We start from the raw sequence: 20,769 nt of genomic DNA, 5'->3' as shown, positions 1-20,769 counted from the left end.
AGGCGGGGAGAGTCCGTTCCGTTTTGTTACATGCAGCAGCAGGAGAGGCGGCGACGTTGTGGTGGTGGTGGCAGCGGGGCTGCTTGAGGGGTGTGAGAGGCGGCAGGATGCCTGGAAGCGGCGGCGAGATTCCGACCAGGAGCCGGAGACGCGGACCGGCAGTGACAGTAGCGTTGACGGCTGGCCTGTTGCTGTCGCTGCTGCTCTGGGTCTCGGTCCACAAGGTGGAGGAGGGACACCTGGCTGTCTACTACAGGTGAGTCCGGGCGACGGGATCCCTCGGGTGGCTCTCTTCTTAATCCCGAGACGCCGCCTTCCTTCCCCGGGCAGAGGATAGAAACTCCTGAGTAGAAAGCGTGGTGCCAGCCTGGCTCTGGCAATACAGGCAGTCCTCAACTTACGACCACAATTGATCCCAGGATTTATGTTGCTCAGTGAGAAATGTGTTAAGTGAGTTGTGCCCCCCTTTTAACAACTTTTCTTGCCACATTTTGTTAAGTGAATCACTGAAGTTTTTAAATTAGTTACCCAGTTGTTCAGTGAATCTGGCTTCTCCATAATCTTTGCTTGTTGGAAGGTCACAAAAGGGGATGACATAACCCTGGGGCACTGCAACTGTCATAAATATGAAGCAATTGTCAAGCATCCAAATGTAAATCAGGTGACCACGGGGATGCTGCCACGATAATTAGTGTGAAAAATGGTCACAAGTTACTTTTTTCAGTGCCGTTGTAACTTTAAACGGTCAGTAAATGAACTGTTGTAAGTCAAGGACTGCTTGTCCTCAACCATCTGTCCTGATTTGAGCCTTTTTTTCTGAGCAAGCAGAAGCCCCCCCCCCCCAACTTTAGTTCTCCAGGTGTTGTTGATACCAACCTTGCTGTGGTGATTCAGAGGCAGGGTGTGTAGTGATGCTTGGTCCCTGTTTGCTTAATTGCACTTTTTAAGCAGCTTCAATTGGTTGGGTTCACAGCCTTGTTGATACACGGTTAACAAAACTCATTGTAACTTAGCATGATGCATGAACCCAAAATGCAGTGTTGCGATCTCAAATACCTGGGCATGGTCCCAGATGGAAAAAAAACAGTTGTCCTAAGTAAGTATTTCCTAATCTTAACCACTATGTGCGGAGTTTGTTTGTTCTGGAGGTTGTAGTTCACACACCTTAAAATGGCTAAGGTTGGGAAACACTGTCTTAGAACAAACAGGGCTCCACCCAGCAACACTTATCTCAGAAATAAAGGGCGGCTTGTCCTGTTTTGTTCCTTAAAAAGGTGTGAAACAACGTTGACACTCTTATCTCTTGTTTTTGGTCTACTCCTGAAGAGACCTAGAGCCAGACTTAAGTTGGCTAAATGCACACGGCAACTTGTATATATTGTGTGCCTGTAAATTTGCCCCTTTATTTTCAGCTCTGTCAATAAACCAGTGAATAGCTTGCCACCAAAAGTTGTGGGTGCTTCAATCACTGGAGGCTTTTAAAAAGAAACTGGACAGCCACGTGTCTGAAATGGTATAGGGTCTCCTGCTTCAGCAGTGGGCTGGACCGGAAGACTTCAAAGATTCCTTGCAACTCTGTTATTCTGTTCTGAATCCCTGGAGTCTGGTATTGGGGAATTGAGTTGGACAGAGGAAATAAATGCTTGCTGTGGCTTTTGTTTTATAAGAAAGTTGTCCTCTCTGACCTCAGTTCATGCTTATTTGCTTTCTTTTTTTAATATAATTTATTACAGGGGAGGTGCACTGCTCCCTACCCTGAGCAGACCAGGCTATCACATCATGATCCCAATTCTCACAACTTACAGAGCAGTACAGGTTTGTGTAACTGTCTTGGACGGGAAACAACGGAAGGAGGGAAAACAGCTTGATGCTTATTCATACAGATAGGGACTTTTCATACAGATAGTGTCAGGGCAGAATATAATTCATGTTTTGATACTTGCGGTTGTATTCTGCCACTACTAAAAATCCACCATGGGTTAATATGTTGCTAGAAGTAGGTAATGTTTAATGCTGCAGTACAGATAAATACTTATAAATAAGCTTATACCTCTCATTTGCGTGCTTGATCTTGCTAGTTGCTTGAAGATAAAAAAGGATTGAAGAAAAGAGCGAAGGAAAAAAAAAGCAATTTAGCAAATTCCTTATTAGCAATTCCCCTGTTTCCCTGAGTTAAATGATAGGTTGAAGGAACTTGTGTAACATCTAAGAGGAAGGAGTGATATCTCGATTTATGATCAGTTACTTAGTGACTGTTTGAAGTTTCAGCTGACTCAAAGAAAGGGACTCATGACCCTGATTCAAAGTTCTGACAGGAGTTTGGCAACACAGCCTCATTTATGGCCTTATGCAATGTCCTGTGGTCACATGACTGTGTTTTGCAATGGTTTTGCTAAAAAAACTGACAGTGCCAGTTTTCAGCAAAATCATAGCCTTAGTGAACCATCGGTTCACGTAAGGACTGTGGCATTAGTTTTACAGCCAGTGTTTGCTTTATGACTGCCACATGGTGTCGAGGTGGCGCAGTGGTTAGAGTGCAGTACTGCAGGCTACTTCTGCTGACTGACTGCTGTCAACAGTTTGGCAGTTCAGATCTCACCAGGCTTAAGGTTGACTCAGCCTTCCATCCTTCCGAGGTGGGTAAAATGAGGACCCAAATAATTGGGGGCAATAGGCTGACTCTGTAAACCGCATAGAGGACTGTAAAGCACTGTGAAGTGGTATATAAGTCTGAGTGCTATTGCTATTTGCTTAACTTAGGATCACCAGAAAAAGATCCTAAAATTGGTTTGGTTACATGATGACTGTTTTACAACCGTCACAACATATGGCAGTAATGGGCATGCCCCATTTGAATGATTACCTATAGGAAGGTTGTAATTATCTGGTGAAAAGAAGGTCAGTAGTGACTAATTTTTTAACTTTAAATTCTTTTGGAAAAATTTAATGCATTTTTTAAAAAAAAATCCACCATCCCAGTTTTTTTTATCTCAATCTCATGCCAAAAATGAACTGCAATGCCTGCTTAGATATTGGAGGTGGTGGTTGGAGCACTTGTGACTCTGTGGGACTAAGGTTTTTGTTTCTCAGAAAAGGAGCAGAATGTTCCTGAAATTTAGTTTGTTTCCAAAATGCCAATAATTGTTAGATTAGTAAATGTTACATTTTTGTTTTGATGATCAATTTTGTTTTCTTTATTTTTCCAGACAACATTGCAGACAGATGAAGTGAAAAACGTGCCATGTGGGACAAGGTATGTTGTTGTTTTATAGTTCATATTGTGTTTCTGACCTTGTTGAGAAATACACCACTAGGATGTATTGTAAAAGTGGTTGAGTCACAGGGTGGAAGAATAGAAGGTCTTAAATCTTTTCTTTGGTAAAAATGGAAAAAAGGGAAGTAATTTTTATAATGCAGCTTCTTACTGAACAGTTCTGAGATATGTGATTAGAGGTTTCAGCTTTCCTTCTGAAAACCAATCTGACAAAGATAAACAAAAACTCTGCAAAAGTTGGAGGATCATAGTTTATAATCCTGGTGGAACATAGTTTATAATCCCGATTTTGTGGACTGAGTGTATTGTTACCAAAGATGTTGTCAGAAAAGCATACACTGGATAGGTTTTAAGCATGCAAAGTATGTATGTGCAATGAAGGAAGAGCTTTCTCCTTATCTTCTTGCAGTGGTGGTGTCATGATCTATATTGACCGAATTGAGGTGATGAATATGCTGGCACCATATGCAGGTATTTCCCTTTTTCCTTTAACAAAAAACAAACGCTTAGAGGAAAGAGAACTCTTGGGGTGCCTCAAGATTGGAGGGAGCTTCAAAGCAAGATCAGTGGTGGGAAGATCGAAGGTAGGCAAGTACATGGTAGAAACAGGAAAGGAAGCTATGAAGTTTATTGCTCTTAAAAAGAGGATACATTCACTGTAGTTGGTTTGTTATTGTTTCTTATGACAGTTGGTTCATAAAGATTTCTGGATTGCTAATTTGGGAAGTACTAGAAGTTATAATATCAACGAATTCAATATAGTCTGAAGAAATGTCCCGAATCTATTTTGTATTAGTGTTGACTTATAAATAAACAAATCTGGAGGACACCAGTTTGGATTGAGGCATTTTACTGTAGAAACTTGCATGTATTGTGTTTGTGGGAATTGCAGGAACATTTGATGGCATTGTGCAGAGGGAGATGTGTTGAGAGAGGGAATGGACCATTTCTAAGAAGGAGAGGTTTTTTTTCTTACATTGAGCCCCCTTTCCTACTTCTGCGCCCAAATTTCAGGTTACCAGATTCTTACCAGATTGTGCCTCTTGGCTGTGGTTATTTCTACTTAATGTCAGGCTGGCCTATAATAAGTCCTTCCTCATCCATGAGAGTGTCATTGTATTGGCAATTACCAGATTTGGTTGAACACAGTGTTGTTCCTTTCCTGGAAATGCAAAGTTGGGTGCAATATAAGGGAGCAGGTGAGATTGCTGCTGGACTCTCTTGCTGCCTGCCAGGTTCTTTGCCTGAACTGCGTAATGTCATTGCCAGGATGGCTATTAAATCTTCCCTAGACTGATAGTTCTGGAGAATTTCAACCTAAAGTGGCTTGGGAGTTTGTGGCCTGCCCCAAATTATTGAGGACCTGACTCAAATAGGTTGTTACATATTGGATCTGGTTTTTTGTCTTGGGGCAGAGGTGACATGATCTGAAGTGGGTGACATTGCATTTGTTGTCATAGCTAAACCATTCTCTGGTGCAGCTTTCTGGTGTTGTCCCCCTCTTTCTGCAGATGGGATTATCAGATTGCATTTGCCCAGTGCTTGATGATGCTTGTTTTCCAGAGGGCATTTGAGGGATTCCTTGAGTCTCTAGTAGACAGTTCAATCTTAATTGCTTTCTGAAATGAAGGTACATCAGTGCCTTGGATAGAATGGCACTAGAGTGATTTTACACTGTTCCTTGACAGTTTTCTGAAGAGGTAAAGCATCACAACAGATATTTAGAGTGCCAAGGTGGGAGAATGAAGAATAAGTCCTACCAAATATGTATATAAGCTTAGGTCTATACTGCAAAAATAAAGGCATGGATATTTTTCTGCAGAATCCTACCCATCAAACTTTTTTAAAGGAACCTGAACTCTTGTGAGATTTGAGAGACAGAAAGAATATCTCAAAGGTCATTTGAGGAGTCTTTCACGGCACAGGATGTCAAAGAACCAGTTTGGTGGTTTGAATTCTGAATGACTTGGTTCACTCCAGGTCTTGGCTTCCTCATCTTGTGGAATCTAGGTGACATACAGCGCACCCCCTGAGATTATATGCCCCTCTTGTCAATGCCCTTCTGTAAAACCCAGTTCTCTCGACAGGACCCAGAGTAGAGTAGGATGAGCTACTTCCAGATGGTAGTTGTTGGATAATATGCTATCCTCCTTGACGTGTGCCTTCACTGTTTGCCTTTTCTTATTTTAATTATTTTGACTTGATGTTGTAATTGTGTTGTAAAAGTGCTGTAGAATCACTTTGTGTTTGAGGGGGCACATCATTGACAAGCCAATTTGTATTCCCTTTCCTAGTTTATGAGGTTGTGAGGAATTATACCGCCGATTATGACAAGGCACTCATCTTCAATAAGGTCCATCATGAACTCAACCAGTTTTGCAGCATCCATACCCTGCAAGAAGTGTACATTGAGCTCTTTGGTAAGTCTCACTACGTTTTGGCTCCACTCCTTCCTACAGAGAGTCTTTGACATTTGGGACTCATTATTTCCCAGCGGTCCTCATTATTGGTTGTTCCATTACCTGCAGTTTCACATATTTTGTGATTGGTAAATACAGAGCAGACCTTGTTATCCATGGTAAGAGGTTTTGCATAGGCACGTAGTTCTGTTGGAGGATGGCTTTTGGAATGCTTTTGTCTATTTCATGTATTTTCACAATGGGCTTTTCCACATTTAGGTAGTCCTTGACCTATGATAGCAATTAGGACTGGAATTTCCATTGCTAAGTTGTAAATTAGTTAATTAAATTTATTTGCCATTTATCTTGCCATGAGGCTACTCTAGCGATTTACAACAACAATAAGTCTTAAGCCAGGGGTGTCCAACCTTGACAACTTTAAGACTTGTGGACTTCAACTCCCAGAATTCCACAGCCAGCAAAGCTGGCTGAGGAATTCTGAGAGTTGAAGTCCACAAGTCTTAAAGTTGCCAAGGTTGGACACCCCTGTCTTAAGCAATAAAATATTTGGTCATGGCAATCTTGATTGTCGTCGTTAACTGAATCCCATGATTACTAAGCAAGGCAACTTCCTGTCAGCTTCCCACAACCAATGGGGAAGCTGGAAGGAAGTTATTAGTTATAGGCTGGTAGGCAGGTAAGTGGTTGCTGCTGGATAGGGGGGAGACAATGAGGGGTGCATAGGGAGGGTTGGGAAGGGCATGAAGGGGTGCATGAGATACATGGCATAGGTCAAAGAGGGTTTGTGAGGATGTGCAGCAGTGCACAAATAGCCAGTGCAACCTGAGCATAGTGGGGCTGGGGGTGTGTGCAGCTGGGGTGGGGGAACTGACCCCAGCAAGTTGTCATTCAACCTATGTAAAATATGTTTTGGAAGGTTTTGTTATTTGCAATTTTATTATTGCAGTATAAGAGAAGAATCTACCTCAAGCTCGCTGTATAGTGCTCCTTCCTTAGATATCTTTGGTAATGTTTATTGTTTTAATGTTTTATATTCCCATTTTTATTTTGATCCAAGCCACTTAGAGTCACTTGATGGAGAGATGAGCAGCATATAAATGTAATCTTTTAAATACCTGCAGCGGTTAGCCTGAAATGGAACCCCGTTGATATGCCCTACATTCTTTTTTTCATGAACCTTGGCTAAAAGCAGAGTAGTAGCTATTTAATCTCAGTTCCCTCTCTAGAATCTGTTGTTTCTGTGTGTCATATATGTGGACATATGCATAATTTTGTATTTATTTGTTTGTCATGCATGTAGTGTATATTGTAGGGGGTGACCCCTTGAGAGTTGTATGCAACAAGATTTCATTTTAATGTATGCTGATTAGAGTACATCCAAAGTGACAATAAGTCATTCTCCTATTCTATTCTATTCTATTCTATTCTATTCTATTCTATTCTATTCTATTCTATTCTATTCTATTCTATTCTATTCTATTCTATTCTATTCTATTCTATTCTATTCTATTCTATTCTATTCTATTCTATTCTATTCTATTCTATTCTATTCCATTCCATTCCATTCCATTCCATTCCATTCCATTCTATTCTATTCTATTCTATTCTATTCTCCCTCCCCTCCCTTCCATTCCATCTGAATAGATATCATTGCCATGAGCAGTGCTGACAGAAAAAGCTTTGAGCTCTGGCATGTGTCTCTGGTTAACTTACCCCATTAGTTTGTTTTTTCTTTCTACCAGATCAGATCGATGAAAACCTAAAGCTGGCACTACAACAGGATCTGAATACCATGGCACCAGGCCTTACCATCCAGGTACTACCTATGATTTGCCTGTTGCATATCTGTGTGAGTGATGGAAAGAGATTGAATCAGAACACTGGCTGGGAAGGTCGCAAATGGTGATCATGTGACCATGAAATGCTGCAACCATTGTAAATTTGTGATGATTGCCAAGCGCTCAAATCACGTGACTGCAGGACGTGGTGACAGTTGTAAGTGCAAGAACTTCTTGTAGGTAACTTTTCCATGCTGTTGTAACTTTGAACGGCCACTAAACGAATAACCGTAAGTCGCATGGCTGACTGGGGAATCCTAAGAGTTGACATTCACCCAACAAGCTGCCAAGTTTGAGAAACACTGGTATAGAACTTGTGCTTGGGAAATGCTTTTGGGCTATTGTTTAATTAAGACATTTGATTGTTTCTGCACAGGCCGTGCGTGTGACAAAGCCCAAAATCCCTGAAGCAATCAGAAGAAATTTTGAACTCGTGTGAGTATAAGAACACCCTCCTGGATCAGATCAGAGGCACATGTCCAGCATTTTGCTTCTCATGAGTTCAGTTGATGCCTCTGGGGTACTTATAAAGCAGGATGTGGATGTAATAGCATAGAAGTCTCCATCTCTGGATTCCAAGTCTTCATTTGGATTTCTGATGAGTTAAACTGAGACTTTTGTAAAGATGTATTCTTGTGTCGAGGATGGAGATAATTTCATAGAGGTGACCTTTCAGGTAGGTAGCTCAAGAAGCCGATTTCTGCTTTGCAGGGAAGCAGAGAAGACTAAACTCTTGATAGCTACGCAGAAGCAGAAAGTGGTGGAAAAGGAGGCTGAAACAGAAAGGAGGAAGGCAGTCATAGGTAATGAACTTTGCCTTCATTTGTCAACAGTGTCCGTCCGTCCGTCCGTCCCCGACTGTCTCTGGGCTGAATATTCTCTTTTGGTCAAAAAAAATCTGAGTGTGGAAACTGGCAAGCATAATAGTTGAATTATGGATCTCCTGTGTGGCAGTTAGGTATTGAAAATAGTAGCTAAATAGCAATAGCACGTAGACTTATATACAGCTTTACAGTGCTTTACAGCCCTCTCTAAGCGGTTTACAGAGTCCACATATTGCCCCCAACAATCTGGGTCCTCATTTCACCGACCTTGGAAGGATGAATCAACCTTGAGCCTGGTGAAATTTGAACTGCCAAATTGCAGGCAACCGGCAGTCAGCAGAAGTAGCCTGCAGTACTGCACTCTAACCACTGCACCACCATGGCTCAAATGGTCAGAATTGTGGCAAAATGTTGAGGTGCCATCAATATGTGCCACATTGCTCTAAATGAAAAATATTGAGATTGACCTACTTTGGCCATTGGTTAGTTTCATGCAGTTGCTTGTGCACCTTAGCTATAACAGAATATTTAGGAGCAGGGAAGTACGTTAAGAGCAAGGATGTGCCATACATTACTGTCCTGGATTTGTCAGGATTTAACTGTGACCAGACCACAAATTGTTTCTTGTGTGCTTTAGGAAGGTTGAATAAACTTGAGGCATCGGCATACTTGACTGTTGTCACAGCCTGTACAGTTCTGGTACTTAACTGTGAATGCTTTTCAATTGCAGAAGCAGAGAAAATTGCTGAAGTGGCGAAGATACAGTTCAAACAGAAGATCATGGAGACGTTGACAGAGAAACGAATTTCTGAGCTTGAAGGTAGCTATGTACCCTGCTAATTAGAGCCTGCTAATTAGAGATTCTGAACAATGATCCACAGTGTCTGGGAACCAGGATGGGAGGATGGTTGTCTCAATTTCCAAAGTTTGAGTCAAGTTGCCTAGAAGGCTTTGTAGGCATGATTAATGTTGTGTACTGGTTCCTTTGTTCTTAGTTCTTCTATTCTCTCCCCGATCTTTCTCTTCCACATTGCCAGGTTTTGGAACTGGAATAAGACTTAATGGAATCTCCTCCTGTCATTACATTCCCTCCCCACTTCTTCAAAAATCTTCCGTGATTAATTTTTTGTCCTCTATTCTGAATTTGTTCTTGGAGGCCAAAGAGAAACATACTTAGACTTCATGTATTTCACAGTGGGCTATGCTGCAGAGGTTTAGAAATGTTTATTTTGGTAACTTGAAGAAACTGACTTGATGGCTTAAAACTGGCTGAAAGTTTTTCTGCTGCCTTCTCAGATGCTGCTTATTTAGCAAGACAGAAGGCAAAGGCTGATGCAGAATACTACACTGCCCAAAAAGCAGCTGACTCAAATAAGGTGAGTTTCCTTTGCTTACAACCAGCAATCTGACCATAGTTTAGGGGGAACGAGACCACATGTAAACAAAGCCTACTTCTTGGGGGAGAAAACAAGTATGGTTGTAAAAGCATTGCCTACTAGTGGCCTGCTGTGTTTGCACTTAATTCTTGTAATGTGAATATGTTCCCGAGTGTATTTATTTATTTTTCTCCTTGACAGCTGAAGCTCACCCCAGCCTACCTGGAGCTGATGAAATACCAAGCAATCGCTACTAACAGCAAGCTCTACTTTGGCAGTAGCCTGCCATCTCACTTGTTTCTAGGTTCCTCGGCGTTTGAACACATGATCGCAAGGACTGCTAAAGGAGGTCATCTTGTCTCAGAAACAGAGAAACACCATCTAAGGGCTCAAGAAAGTACTACTTGATGCTCATGCCATCTAGGCTCCTTGATCTGAACATTAATCAACTGCTCTAAATCAGGGCAGTTATTGTTCTCAAACTGCCTTATTGATAAACAGAGGAAAGGAATTAGGGATTGTGTGTGGTTTTTTTTTTGTTTTTTGCAGTATGAACAGTTCGACACTGAGTTTGTGTCATTCTCCAGAGCCTGCAAATCCAAAGGCTTTTTTTGACTGTTCCACACCAGAAGCTGGCTCCTGGGGATTTCAAGAACTAAAGTAAACCAAGCACTAACGTTTATCATTAGAATTGGCAATTAAAATAATTGAACCTGGCTATTTGGCTCTTGTGGGAAAGTACTTGTTCCTGCATTGCAAGCAATTGTAACATAGGGGCTCTGATGTACTAGAGCTTAATAACCTCAATCATACATTTTACTACTGGAATTTGGAAGTTGATGCTATTAACCAAGAGCTGATGCATAGCTTAGTCCCATGACTCAATAAGATACACATATGACTTCAGGGGGGTTATGTACCCCAATTATTTTTGGTCCCATTTGTTGGTAAGATAAAACTATTGAGACTACTTCTTTGGCTCTGGCTCCAACTCAGTTGTGTTCTTGCTGTGAAAACTTTGCTTTGGAATTTACAAATGTGTCTGAAGGAGATGCATCTCATGACTGGAAAGTATTTCAGGCTTTTTTTTTAAAAAAAAAGTCTTGTATTTCAAATATATATATATATGCAAAATGTTGGTATTTGGAATAGGGAAAATAAAGCTATTTTCATAACCTTTTCTAAGAATGTGTATGGTGGATTCAGTTGTTTATATTATGGACAAGTTGTTGCTAAAAACCTCAGAAAACAGTCACTTTGTTAAAATGGTCTAGTGAGGGTGTCCAACCTTGGCAACTTTAAGACTTGTGGACTTCAACTCCCAGAATTCCTCAGCCAGCTTTGCTGGCTGAGGAATTCTGGGAGTTGAAGTCCACAAGTCTTAAAGTTGCCAAGGTTGGACACCCCTGGTCTAGTGTTTATTGGGAGATATAGGATGAAACAGCAACTCAGTAATGTTAGAATTTTCTGTCTTCCAATCTTAATTGTTTAAAAACTAAAATAGAAATCCCTTTAAAATTCATAAACCAAGACAACTTTATTAAAATCTATAATGATTGCGACATCAAGTTAGAGTTGACTTTTAGTGAATACTCGATCAACATTCTCAAGGATGATCTATCCCCAACTTTTTCTCTCTTCAGCACTACCATCAGTGCAACCAATTACACCACTATAATTGAAGTCATATACCTTGCTGCTAGTTATTTTCTTATTTTTCCTTCCATTATTCCCATTATAGACTGCAAGAGAGGCCTGTGTCCAATAAATAATTTCAACCTAGTACCACATTTGTGTCTTGGGTAAAAACTTACAGACTGATTTTTTTTTTCCTGTGGCTCATCCATTTGGTTTCTTGACCATTCATGGCATTGTTAGGCTCTTGTCCAACACCAAAGTTCAAAAGTATCAATACTTTTTCTGTGCTGCTTTTTCGAACTCCAACTTTTGCTTCTATAAAATGTCATAGGGAAAACTACCGCATGCATTATTCTGATCTGTACAGGAACAAACATCACAGCCCCCGAATATCTTCTCTGGGGTTTCCACTGTTACCAAGTGCTAATCTGTGGAATGTTTCTTTGCTGCGGTTTCCTTTAATTTTTGCCACAGTAGTAGATCCAAAAAGGTGGAAGCTATCGATCACCGGTATCTTGTTAATTCTGAGGCTCATTACTTTACTCGCTGCCATTAGCAAGGTCATCTTTATATTTGATCTTAATTCATCCCCCCCATTTTGCTGCTTGGCTTTGAGCTTACAGATCCTGGGAGTTTTCATTTATTTGATTAATATCAGCATAATAATGCAAGTTTTTTTTTCAGTTTTAAAACTATGCACATAATTTTTCTAACCAAGCTTCAGTGTCTTGATTCATATTCAAGATATAGGTTGAGTAAATAGGAGACTAAACAGCCACCCTTAGTCCTTTCTTGTCCTGGGGTCAGTCAGTTTTGAAAAGTTTTCTCCAAATTGTCACTTCTGGATAGTCTTTATATATGTTTTATATGAAATATTCTGGGATTTCCATTTTCATCAGAACATTGGTACAACTTCAAACTATTGAAAGCCTTTTTACAACTGTGAAGCAGATACTGACTTCTTTTTGTATTTGGTTTTCTTAATTATTCAATATGCACCAGCAATGATGTATCTTATCCTTTTTTTTCCTAAATCAGCCTGGCATTTTCCTTTCCTTCTAGAATTTTAATCTGGATTGGATGATCCTAAGCATTATTTTGCTTGTATATGGGATACATCATGATAGTTTGCATATTCTGTTAAGTTATTTGGCATTGGTACATGTATTGAACTCTTCCAAACTATTGGCCATGGTGTCATTCTTCAGATTTTGTGTGATAATCTGGTTAGAACTTTTACAATTCTTTTATTGTTTGCCATGTTTCTGTAGATAGTCTATCAGTTCTTGTAGGTTTGACTTGAGCGCTGCTCTGATTTCATCATCTAATACTAATCTGAAAGTATGGAAAGTTTCCTGAAAGTATGGAATGTGTCTAAGGAATCTTGGATAATGACATTTTTAAGGTACAAAATTTCAGTAATTTCTCCCATCTTTGTTTCATTTTCTTGGAATCAGTTACTACCTGACAATGGGTGATTTTTAGCATATCAATTCAAGGCAGCAGCCTTCCAAGTTCAGAGATCTTTTGGAACTCTCCATGTCTTGTGATTTTACAGATATTGTTGCAATACTACTTACTGTATCTTCCAAAGGCTTTTTGAAATAACTGCTAAGTTCATTTTGAAGATCTTCCCTGCTGAATCTTTCTTAGCTTTGCCTCTTTTCTTCGTTTCCATCTCTGTTCTGACATCCAGTTTGCTTTCTTTCTATTCCTTTATCTTTGGCAGTCTTTTTTCAAATTCCGCCTTTGCAACTTGATTTTTTTTCCCTCCAGAATTCCTCTGGTATCCGTCAATGTGAAATTTAGGACTTCAAAATGATTTCGTTTCACAGTGGCATTGGTGGCTATGTTCCAACTATAGTTCCCAACGTGCCTAATAGATCTAAACTCCTGCTTCCTCTGCTGCTATTCCCAATGCACAGAATTCCCTCATCAGACTCTTGTTCATTGATTTTCCCATGCACGTGCACATAGGTTTATACAACCCAGACTGCAGATGAAATTGATTACGTTTAATGAAACTTTATCTGAATGGAGTGTACACAACAGAAGATGGTTAAGATCTTGGCAAAAGTGCAAATACTAAAATGAGTTGGCTAGTAGCAGTGAACAATGTCCATGAAAGTTCATGTAATATTACTGATTCTACTCCAAATTGTTAATATCTGCTCAAAATAGTTGGCATCTTATTTCTTGACTGAATTGAGCAGTCACTGACACAATTAGGACTTAAACATATAAAAGTACATTTTTAAAGAACAAAGATGCCACTTAGAAACACTAGTTTTTACTTACAATACAGAAAATTTTGAATTTAAATGCTTGGATTTAAAAATATAGAAGCATTCAGAGTCACAATCCTTTATATACACTATTGTTGCTAGAGTTTGTATTTTATACTTCCACTGCTGTTCCTCAACTTTTGTGCGACATAAGTTGATGAAACCAATTTTTGTGTGGCATAAGTGTTGATGAAGCCATGTTGTTCTCGACTTGGCCCCTAACTCTTCCCACTTTTCTTTGGGAAAATTACTTTCCCAAAAACCAGGCCTTTCACTGAGTGGGGACAGCAACCCTGGGAGGAGGAGCAACTTGCAAAACAGTCTTCTGGCTCCTTTCTGCAGACATATGCTCCAGTCGTTCTGTGTAGAAACCGTTGAAGTCCAATCTAGAAAAGAAAGGGTAGGGTTTACATGGGTGGACCATGGGAAGAACTGAAATAAGAGCTGTGCTGGACCCAAAAGTCCATCTAGCCCAGCTTCTGCTTCCCCATGGCCACATCAGATTAGGAGGGTTGCAACTAGGATGTGAAGGGCAAAACCTGTTCTCCAGCAACAGGAATGGAAAGCCATAGAGTCTGATCCTGAAGTGAGTATACACACACTACCAGCATAGCCATTGATAACTCTTGCTCTCTAGAGTTTTATACGCAACAGATTACTGAGGAAGAGGAATATTTTTTTTTCTGGGAGAAAAATTTCTGCTCACCTGTAAATGATATTGATCATGCTGTGTTCACATTCATTGGTACTGTAAATGCTCAGTTTGTCCAGGAGGTCCAGAAGATGTGCAGAGAAATTGCTGTCAAACTTGTTTATTGTTGCCTCAAAGCCAGAACTTACATGTAAGGAGTCTGCCTGCTCTGCTAAAAACTGAAAACACAAAATACAGGAAATAAAGTATCATTTCTTCTTCTCATCCCCCAAAGACTAAAACTGCAAGTGGAAGACTTCTGCAATCCTAGGTTGTTTCATGTACATTTCACAGCAAATCGATTTTTTAGAACATCAAAGGACATCAAGGCACCAAAAGACTTTAAGAATGTGCAAATGCTACTGAGAAAAGCAATTTGTAGGGTTGTACAGCGTTAAGAGAAAAGGTTCTGCACTTTCCCACATGGCATTTTTTCAAATACCATTTAGCCATAAACTATATTCTGTTAACTTAATAGGTTCATTTCACAGCTAGAACTATTAATTAGTGGAACGGCTTGCCTCCATTAATTATGGATGCTCCAACATTGGAGGTTTTTAAGAAGAGACTGGACCACCATTTATCTGAAATGACATAGGGTTTCCTGCTTGACCAGGGGGTTGGATCAGAAGACCTCCAAGGTCCCTTCCAACTCTGTTATTCACGTAAACCAAAATGAAACATACACATGGTTTAGCTGACCAAACCATTTGTGTGACTCAGTGATTCTGATACAGCACAAAAATGCAATGGCCTAACATTTTCAAGTGCTGTGTTAGAGTCAGAGAGGTAGTGGGAAGAGCCTGGGACCCACAACATACCTTATTAGCAAGCTGCTTCTTTGCGGATTCTTCTACTCTTTCCTGTTTAGTGGGTGGGCCTCTCATAGTCCCATGCTCTACAGTGAGGCGGTCCATTTCCTTATCTAGCTTCATGCTGTGGGAAAATCTCTAACAAGCAGAAAGAAAAGCAGAAAGGATGGAATATTTAAAATGCATATTAGGATTCTGCATAATTTTTCATGTTTTGGAGCATGTGAGAGCATGAACTTAGTGCCTATTGCATACTGCCTATCTTCAAAACAGTATTGCTCTAAAGATTATATTTAAGACATGGTAAGGGACAATTTCCTAAGCTTAATTTGCACTAAAGATTATATTTAAGACATGGTAAGGCACAATTTCCTAAGCTTAATTTGCATTATTGAAATGTGGTTGGATGGTACACATCTGCCCTCCCAGATTTTTGACCTGCAGCAGCCATGAAGCTAATAATTTTACTTGATTTAAAAAAAAAAAACCTTATTTGTATCCTGCCAATAATTGGTACAATTGCAGCAATTGACACATTTTGTAAATAAATTAAAACATTGCATTTTTTTTCCAGACAACTGTGTAACCCTGGAAAAAGGAGTACTTAAGTACTATACACAGGCGCTTTAAAATACTTCCAACAAGTGTTAAGGTTCATGTTCCAAAGCACACATATATCGCCTTTGAGGTCCTACATACACTAGCAGGTGGCCCTTCTCAACAAATCTAGAAGAGGTATAGCTACGTGAAACATACCTGCATGCAATTGGTGAACATAACACACACAGACATCAGCTTGGAAAAAATCTTTAGTAACTCTGGATTGGTAAGCATGCAATCCTTCAAGCAATTATCCAAGAAGCTTGTGTGGTGGCTCAAGACGTCATCAATATTGGAGGCCTATTGAAGAAGATATAACATCAATAAATCCTTCCAGCAATCATGGAAGTTAGAAGTCATCTGGTGTAATCTTGTTTGATGCTCTGCAGCACAGAATCCAATTAGTTTTTCACACAAGTGGTGGCCAATCTTAATTTAAATATTTATCTTCAAATAGCCTTCAGGTCCTCAAGGCTTGGAGGAATTTTTCTCTCTAAAGTGTAGCTAATACTGGCTTTCATACAACTTCCAGCTATCAGTTCTAGATATGTTTTCTGCAGGAATATGGAATTAGTTTGCTCAAAACCCTCAATTTACTCAACACTCAATCTGGAAGTTAACTGGTTTTCAAGGTTTACGAAATCAATCAAGTGAGCTGGAGACTGAATAAAACCAAGTAACCAACACTAAAATTAATCACATGAGCATGTTGTGTGAATGTTACTTTGTTTTTACTGGCCTGGCTAGAACATATTATGTGAACCTAGCCAAACTGCAGCAATGATATAGCCGGGAAACATCCATCTTCCCAAATATTTAAACCAGTAAGGAAGCTAGATTAGCAATAGCTAATAAAAAAGGATGGTAACTGCTCAAGGTAGGATTGGTGATCTTTGTTCTGTCTAGACAGCTAGGTATATTTCAGGAGCATTTGTGGTTTGAAGAATTGTTAAGATTTGTTCTAATAGTTGTACTTGAAAAGAATGTTTATCCAATTGCTCAGTTGCCATAGGTTACCAAAAATTTCATCCAGCCTGCTTAATATAGAATATGTTCTGAAGACTTACAGTCTAGTAGTGGGAGTTTTTTTCCCCAGTATAAGACCTTCACAGCTTTGCTAATAGGCAGAATAGATGGCAGAAACCTACTAGCTCCTATAGTTTTGACTCAGCAGCACAATTAACTCTTTAGTTATTCCAGCTAATATAGTTTGATCCAGACTAACCAACTTCAGATTCTTCTCCAAAATATGCCATGTGGGTTCCATCACTTCAAACATCATATAGTATTGGATATTCTGCACAAAATTGAGCATCCGCTGACGCAGAGTAAAAGCACCCGCAAACCTAAAAAGAGAGGAGCAGTGAGCCCAAGGAAGAATACACTAATTAGGGTTGATGAAGTTATCGGGACAACAAACTCAAAAGAGATTATCAGGGTAGGAAGTGCAAGTTTGCCACTGACAGGTAACATGCCTCTGAATTTGGAGTGGCTGTTGCTTTATTTGCAGGAACCAGGATACAGAATCAATGCTTGTTGTAGGTTTCAATTTTAGTTTTCACAAATCTAAACAACAGCTAGTTCACTTTCAGGGATATATTATGCTTTAGATAAGCCTTCAATGGCAGCTAATGAGCCACATAAGTTTGTATAAGGGCAAAGAGTGAATAATCTCATGAACTGTTCATATGACTTAATGCAGAGGTGTCAAACTCAAATTTCATTGAGGGCTGCATCAGGGTTGTGTTTGACCTTGGTGGGGCTAGGCTGGGCGCGGCCAGCTCGGCATCACTCATCTTGGGAGCATCTGTGGCACAGATGCTTCCAAGCTGTTTTGGCTGTGATGGCCTCCTGCAACCCTCTCCTAGTGAAAACAGAGCTCGACAGAGCCGCATGCAGCCCTTCCCAGCTCTGATTTTGTTGGGAGAGGCACTCAGGCCAGTCCTTCACTGTTTCTAGGGTGGCCCTGTGGGCCAGATCTAAGCACTCCGCAGGCTGGATCCAGCCCCCAGGCCTTGAGTTTAACACTCCTGACTTAATGTGTTATGCAAACACAGTTACCGCTATGCTTTGCAAGTAGATAGGCTGAGTCCATGACCTTGATAACTAGTGTGGAGAAAGAAATGGCAAAAATCTAGAAGAGTCACCCCCATCACTGAAGATAATACTGAAGTACTAACAACTTCAGTCATTACAAAGCAGTTTTCTAAGAAGCAGCTTCAGCTTCAAATTTACTTAACTTTCAAATATACTTGATGTTCAGCTTTCGATCAAAACATTTAACTGGAGGAAAAGTGGGGTGAAAGCTGGAAACCATTAACATAAATGAGATCTCTACCTGCTTTTCAATTTCTTTTTACTTCCTTCACTTTTAGAATGGCAAAAACGATTTATTCAGAAAGCACTAAGATTCCTCCTTGTATTTCCATAATGGGAGACAAAGAATTTCTAGGTTGGGAAACATTCCTTGGCAGGGTATTACTAGATGTCGGAGATAGAAGGCTGTTTGCATAAATAGCTGAAAAACTATTTCTAGCCCATTGAACACTGAAGGATCATTTACCATTTCGATGAATGTAGGGAACACTGCTTAGCTGTTTTGCTGCTGATCCAGACATTGCACAGCTGCCGCTCCACATGTTTACAGTAAAACATGTGTCTGAAGAGCATCTGGTACCGTGTTAAGGCTTTTCTACAAGTCAAGTACAAAGATAGCAACAGATAGAAGTGAAATCTTACACTATTTCTGAATTACAAACAAATGCTAAGCAAGCATTAAATTTTCTCAGAAGGAAATTTATGTACACATAAGGTAAAGAAGTCCTTGAGGATTTTATTCCGCTAGTTGTAACCGATTTTAGGCAGTGGTGTATATCTCCATTACAAGGTCATTGAGTCAGGACTGTCCAAAGATTTTTCCAGTCATATGGCCAACATGACATCAGTCTATAGCAGGGGTCCCAATCGCCGGTCCGCGGACCGGTACCGGGCCGCGGAACAAGCCTTACCGGGCCGCTGGTTGCTGGGCGCCGCCATCTTTTTGGTAAAAAAGCAATTTTTCGTCAAAAGATGGCGGCGCCAGTGCTGGTGAGCTTTTCCGGTAGAAAGCCATTTCTACCCGAAAAGCTCACCAGAAGCGCTGGCGCCGCCATTTGACGAAAAATCACTTCCGTGACGCCACCGGAAGTGATTTTTCGTCAAAAAAGATGGCGGCGCCCAGCTGACGCCGAACCGGGCGCGGCGCCCAGCTGACGCCGAACCAGGCCGCAAGGCCGAAAGGTTGGGGATCCCTGGTCTATAGCGCAGAGCACGTGGCAAAACATGGGGCGCTGTTACCTTACCACCAAAGTGGTACCTATTTATCTACTCGCATTTGCATGCTTCCAAATTGATAGGTTGGTAGAAGCTGGGGCAAGTAATGGGAGCTCACCTTGTCGCGTGATGCTCAGGTCTCGAATCTGGGCAGTCAGCTTTCCAGCCGACAAGCTAGCATCTTAACCATTGAGCCATCACACTGCCCATCCAGGTATGGACAGTTTTTAGTCCATCCTAAACATTTCCTATATTGGGACCCCAGATGATTAAATAATCAGTGATCAAACCACTCCAAAATTATACTGACAGCAATATATAAATGATGTGGTTCTTTCTGGCAGAAATTCATCTCCTTGGCTTACCTGTTGATGATGAGAGACAATGGCCATTTCACAATGTAATCAAAAGAAAATGCTTCCAGGCCACTCAGAGAGAGCTCTGTTGGATCAGCATTGATTATGGCCTTTTCCTGCTTTGTCTCAATGGCCAGAACTCGCAGGAGCTGTGTTATGAGATCATGTGGCATCAAGTCAATCTTGAAAGAAACCACAAGAGCAACGAGGTTAGCTTAAAGCTAAAAATCTGACAAATGTGATATTGGAGAAAAAAAGTCTTTTTGTTAATTATAAGGCATTATTACTGCCTTATATAATTACTAGGTTAGGTTAGACAATGCATATAAGGGAATTTAGGGAAAAGGCATTTCTTCTACCCACAAAATATAGTCTGTTGCTTATATGCCTTATTATGGAATTAACTGACAGATGAGAGTTGGACAGCATATAAATGTATACTAACAATGATCATCAACATGACCCTTTGCTTTAAAAAGGCTTTCAGCTGCACTTCCTCTAGCTTATATGGCAAATGCTGTGACTTAAATGTTTTCTTGAGTTGTTAATAGTTTATCTGCTGTTATGGTTGCTTCAGATTTTTTTTGTCCCAAAAGTTTTATATTAGTGGCTCGATAAAAGCGAAACAGGTAACTATCTAGACCTCCCAGTTTTTATCTGTGGATCTGACATCTGTCTTTATTTTCTGTCTTTATAACATCTTGTCTTCATTTCAGGCTGCAAAGACTTTACCTTTAAATCATCTTTAAACGGGTCAGTGTTAGCTGTGCTCATACGTAATGCTAATTCCAGAAGAGCTTCCAATCTAGTCGGAATGATATCATCTACTGGTTTTTTCAACTCCTCTTCTGTCAAATCCATGAAATGGACATAAAAGTCACCTTGGTCCATAAGAAAGTAGTGCTTGATGGACCTGTTCAACAAAAAAAGTGTGTATTTTCTACAAGGACAAATGCTAAAAAAAGCCAGCACTTTCCCCTGCCTACCTGAATCATTCTCTTAGGCAAAGCAAGGTAAAAACCATACTTTCTGAATATAACAAATGAAGCGAACTGTCAGGATTCCGGCAGTTACCCCAATTAAATCATGATTGCCACAAACCTTAAGTGAGCCACAAGCTCCTTTTCATCTATCAGGAAATCAAGCAAGACTTTGCTGGCATAATTATAGGCCTTCTCTATCTGTTCCACATATTCACGCTCCTTCAAGGTATAAACAACCTCCTTTGCCACTGGGCAAGTAACATCATGGCCACATTCCCGGACCACATTTAAGTACTTCCCTGAAGGGAGAAAGGAATAACTCAGATGAGTATAGACTGAATATCAAAACTTTACAATCAA

General features: G+C 40.3%; 2 protein-coding genes across 2 annotated transcripts in view; one reads left to right on the top strand and one right to left on the bottom strand.

Annotated features, from left to right (window-relative positions):
- Positions 1-4: 4 nt before the first annotated feature.
- On the top strand, positions 5-10,917 carry LOC113414158 (erlin-1-like). The gene is made up of 11 exons (XM_026670904.2): positions 5-256; positions 1,734-1,815; positions 3,207-3,253; positions 3,684-3,745; positions 5,569-5,694; positions 7,437-7,510; positions 7,909-7,967; positions 8,244-8,335; positions 9,087-9,176; positions 9,653-9,732; positions 9,934-10,917. The coding sequence occupies exons 1-11, from the start codon at positions 108-110 to the stop codon at positions 10,138-10,140; spliced, it is 1,068 nt and encodes a 355-aa protein (XP_026526689.1). The 5' UTR covers positions 5-107; the 3' UTR covers positions 10,141-10,917.
- A 338-nt stretch (positions 10,918-11,255) lies between these two features.
- TUBGCP2 (tubulin gamma complex component 2) overlaps positions 11,256-20,769 on the bottom strand; it is a 22,233-nt gene continuing 12,719 nt past the window's right edge. The window contains exons 9-17 of the mRNA XM_087952485.1: positions 20,528-20,708; positions 20,159-20,339; positions 19,436-19,608; positions 18,322-18,450; positions 16,984-17,104; positions 15,915-16,058; positions 15,168-15,296; positions 14,362-14,525; positions 11,256-14,041 (exon numbers count right to left, since the gene is read on the bottom strand). Coding sequence (XP_087808611.1) covers positions 13,927-14,041; positions 14,362-14,525; positions 15,168-15,296; positions 15,915-16,058; positions 16,984-17,104; positions 18,322-18,450; positions 19,436-19,608; positions 20,159-20,339; positions 20,528-20,708 — 1,337 coding nt within the window. The 3' untranslated portion in view covers positions 11,256-13,926. The remainder of the gene's footprint in view (positions 14,042-14,361; positions 14,526-15,167; positions 15,297-15,914; positions 16,059-16,983; positions 17,105-18,321; positions 18,451-19,435; positions 19,609-20,158; positions 20,340-20,527; positions 20,709-20,769) is intronic.

The sequence above is a fragment of the Notechis scutatus genome, chromosome 1, assembly GCF_049901735.1.
Source record: "Notechis scutatus isolate UNSWTSFEM ecotype Mainland chromosome 1, rNotScu1.2, whole genome shotgun sequence".
Lineage (NCBI taxonomy): Eukaryota > Metazoa > Chordata > Lepidosauria > Squamata > Elapidae > Notechis > Notechis scutatus.
This window is presented reverse-complemented; position numbering and strand designations above follow the sequence as displayed.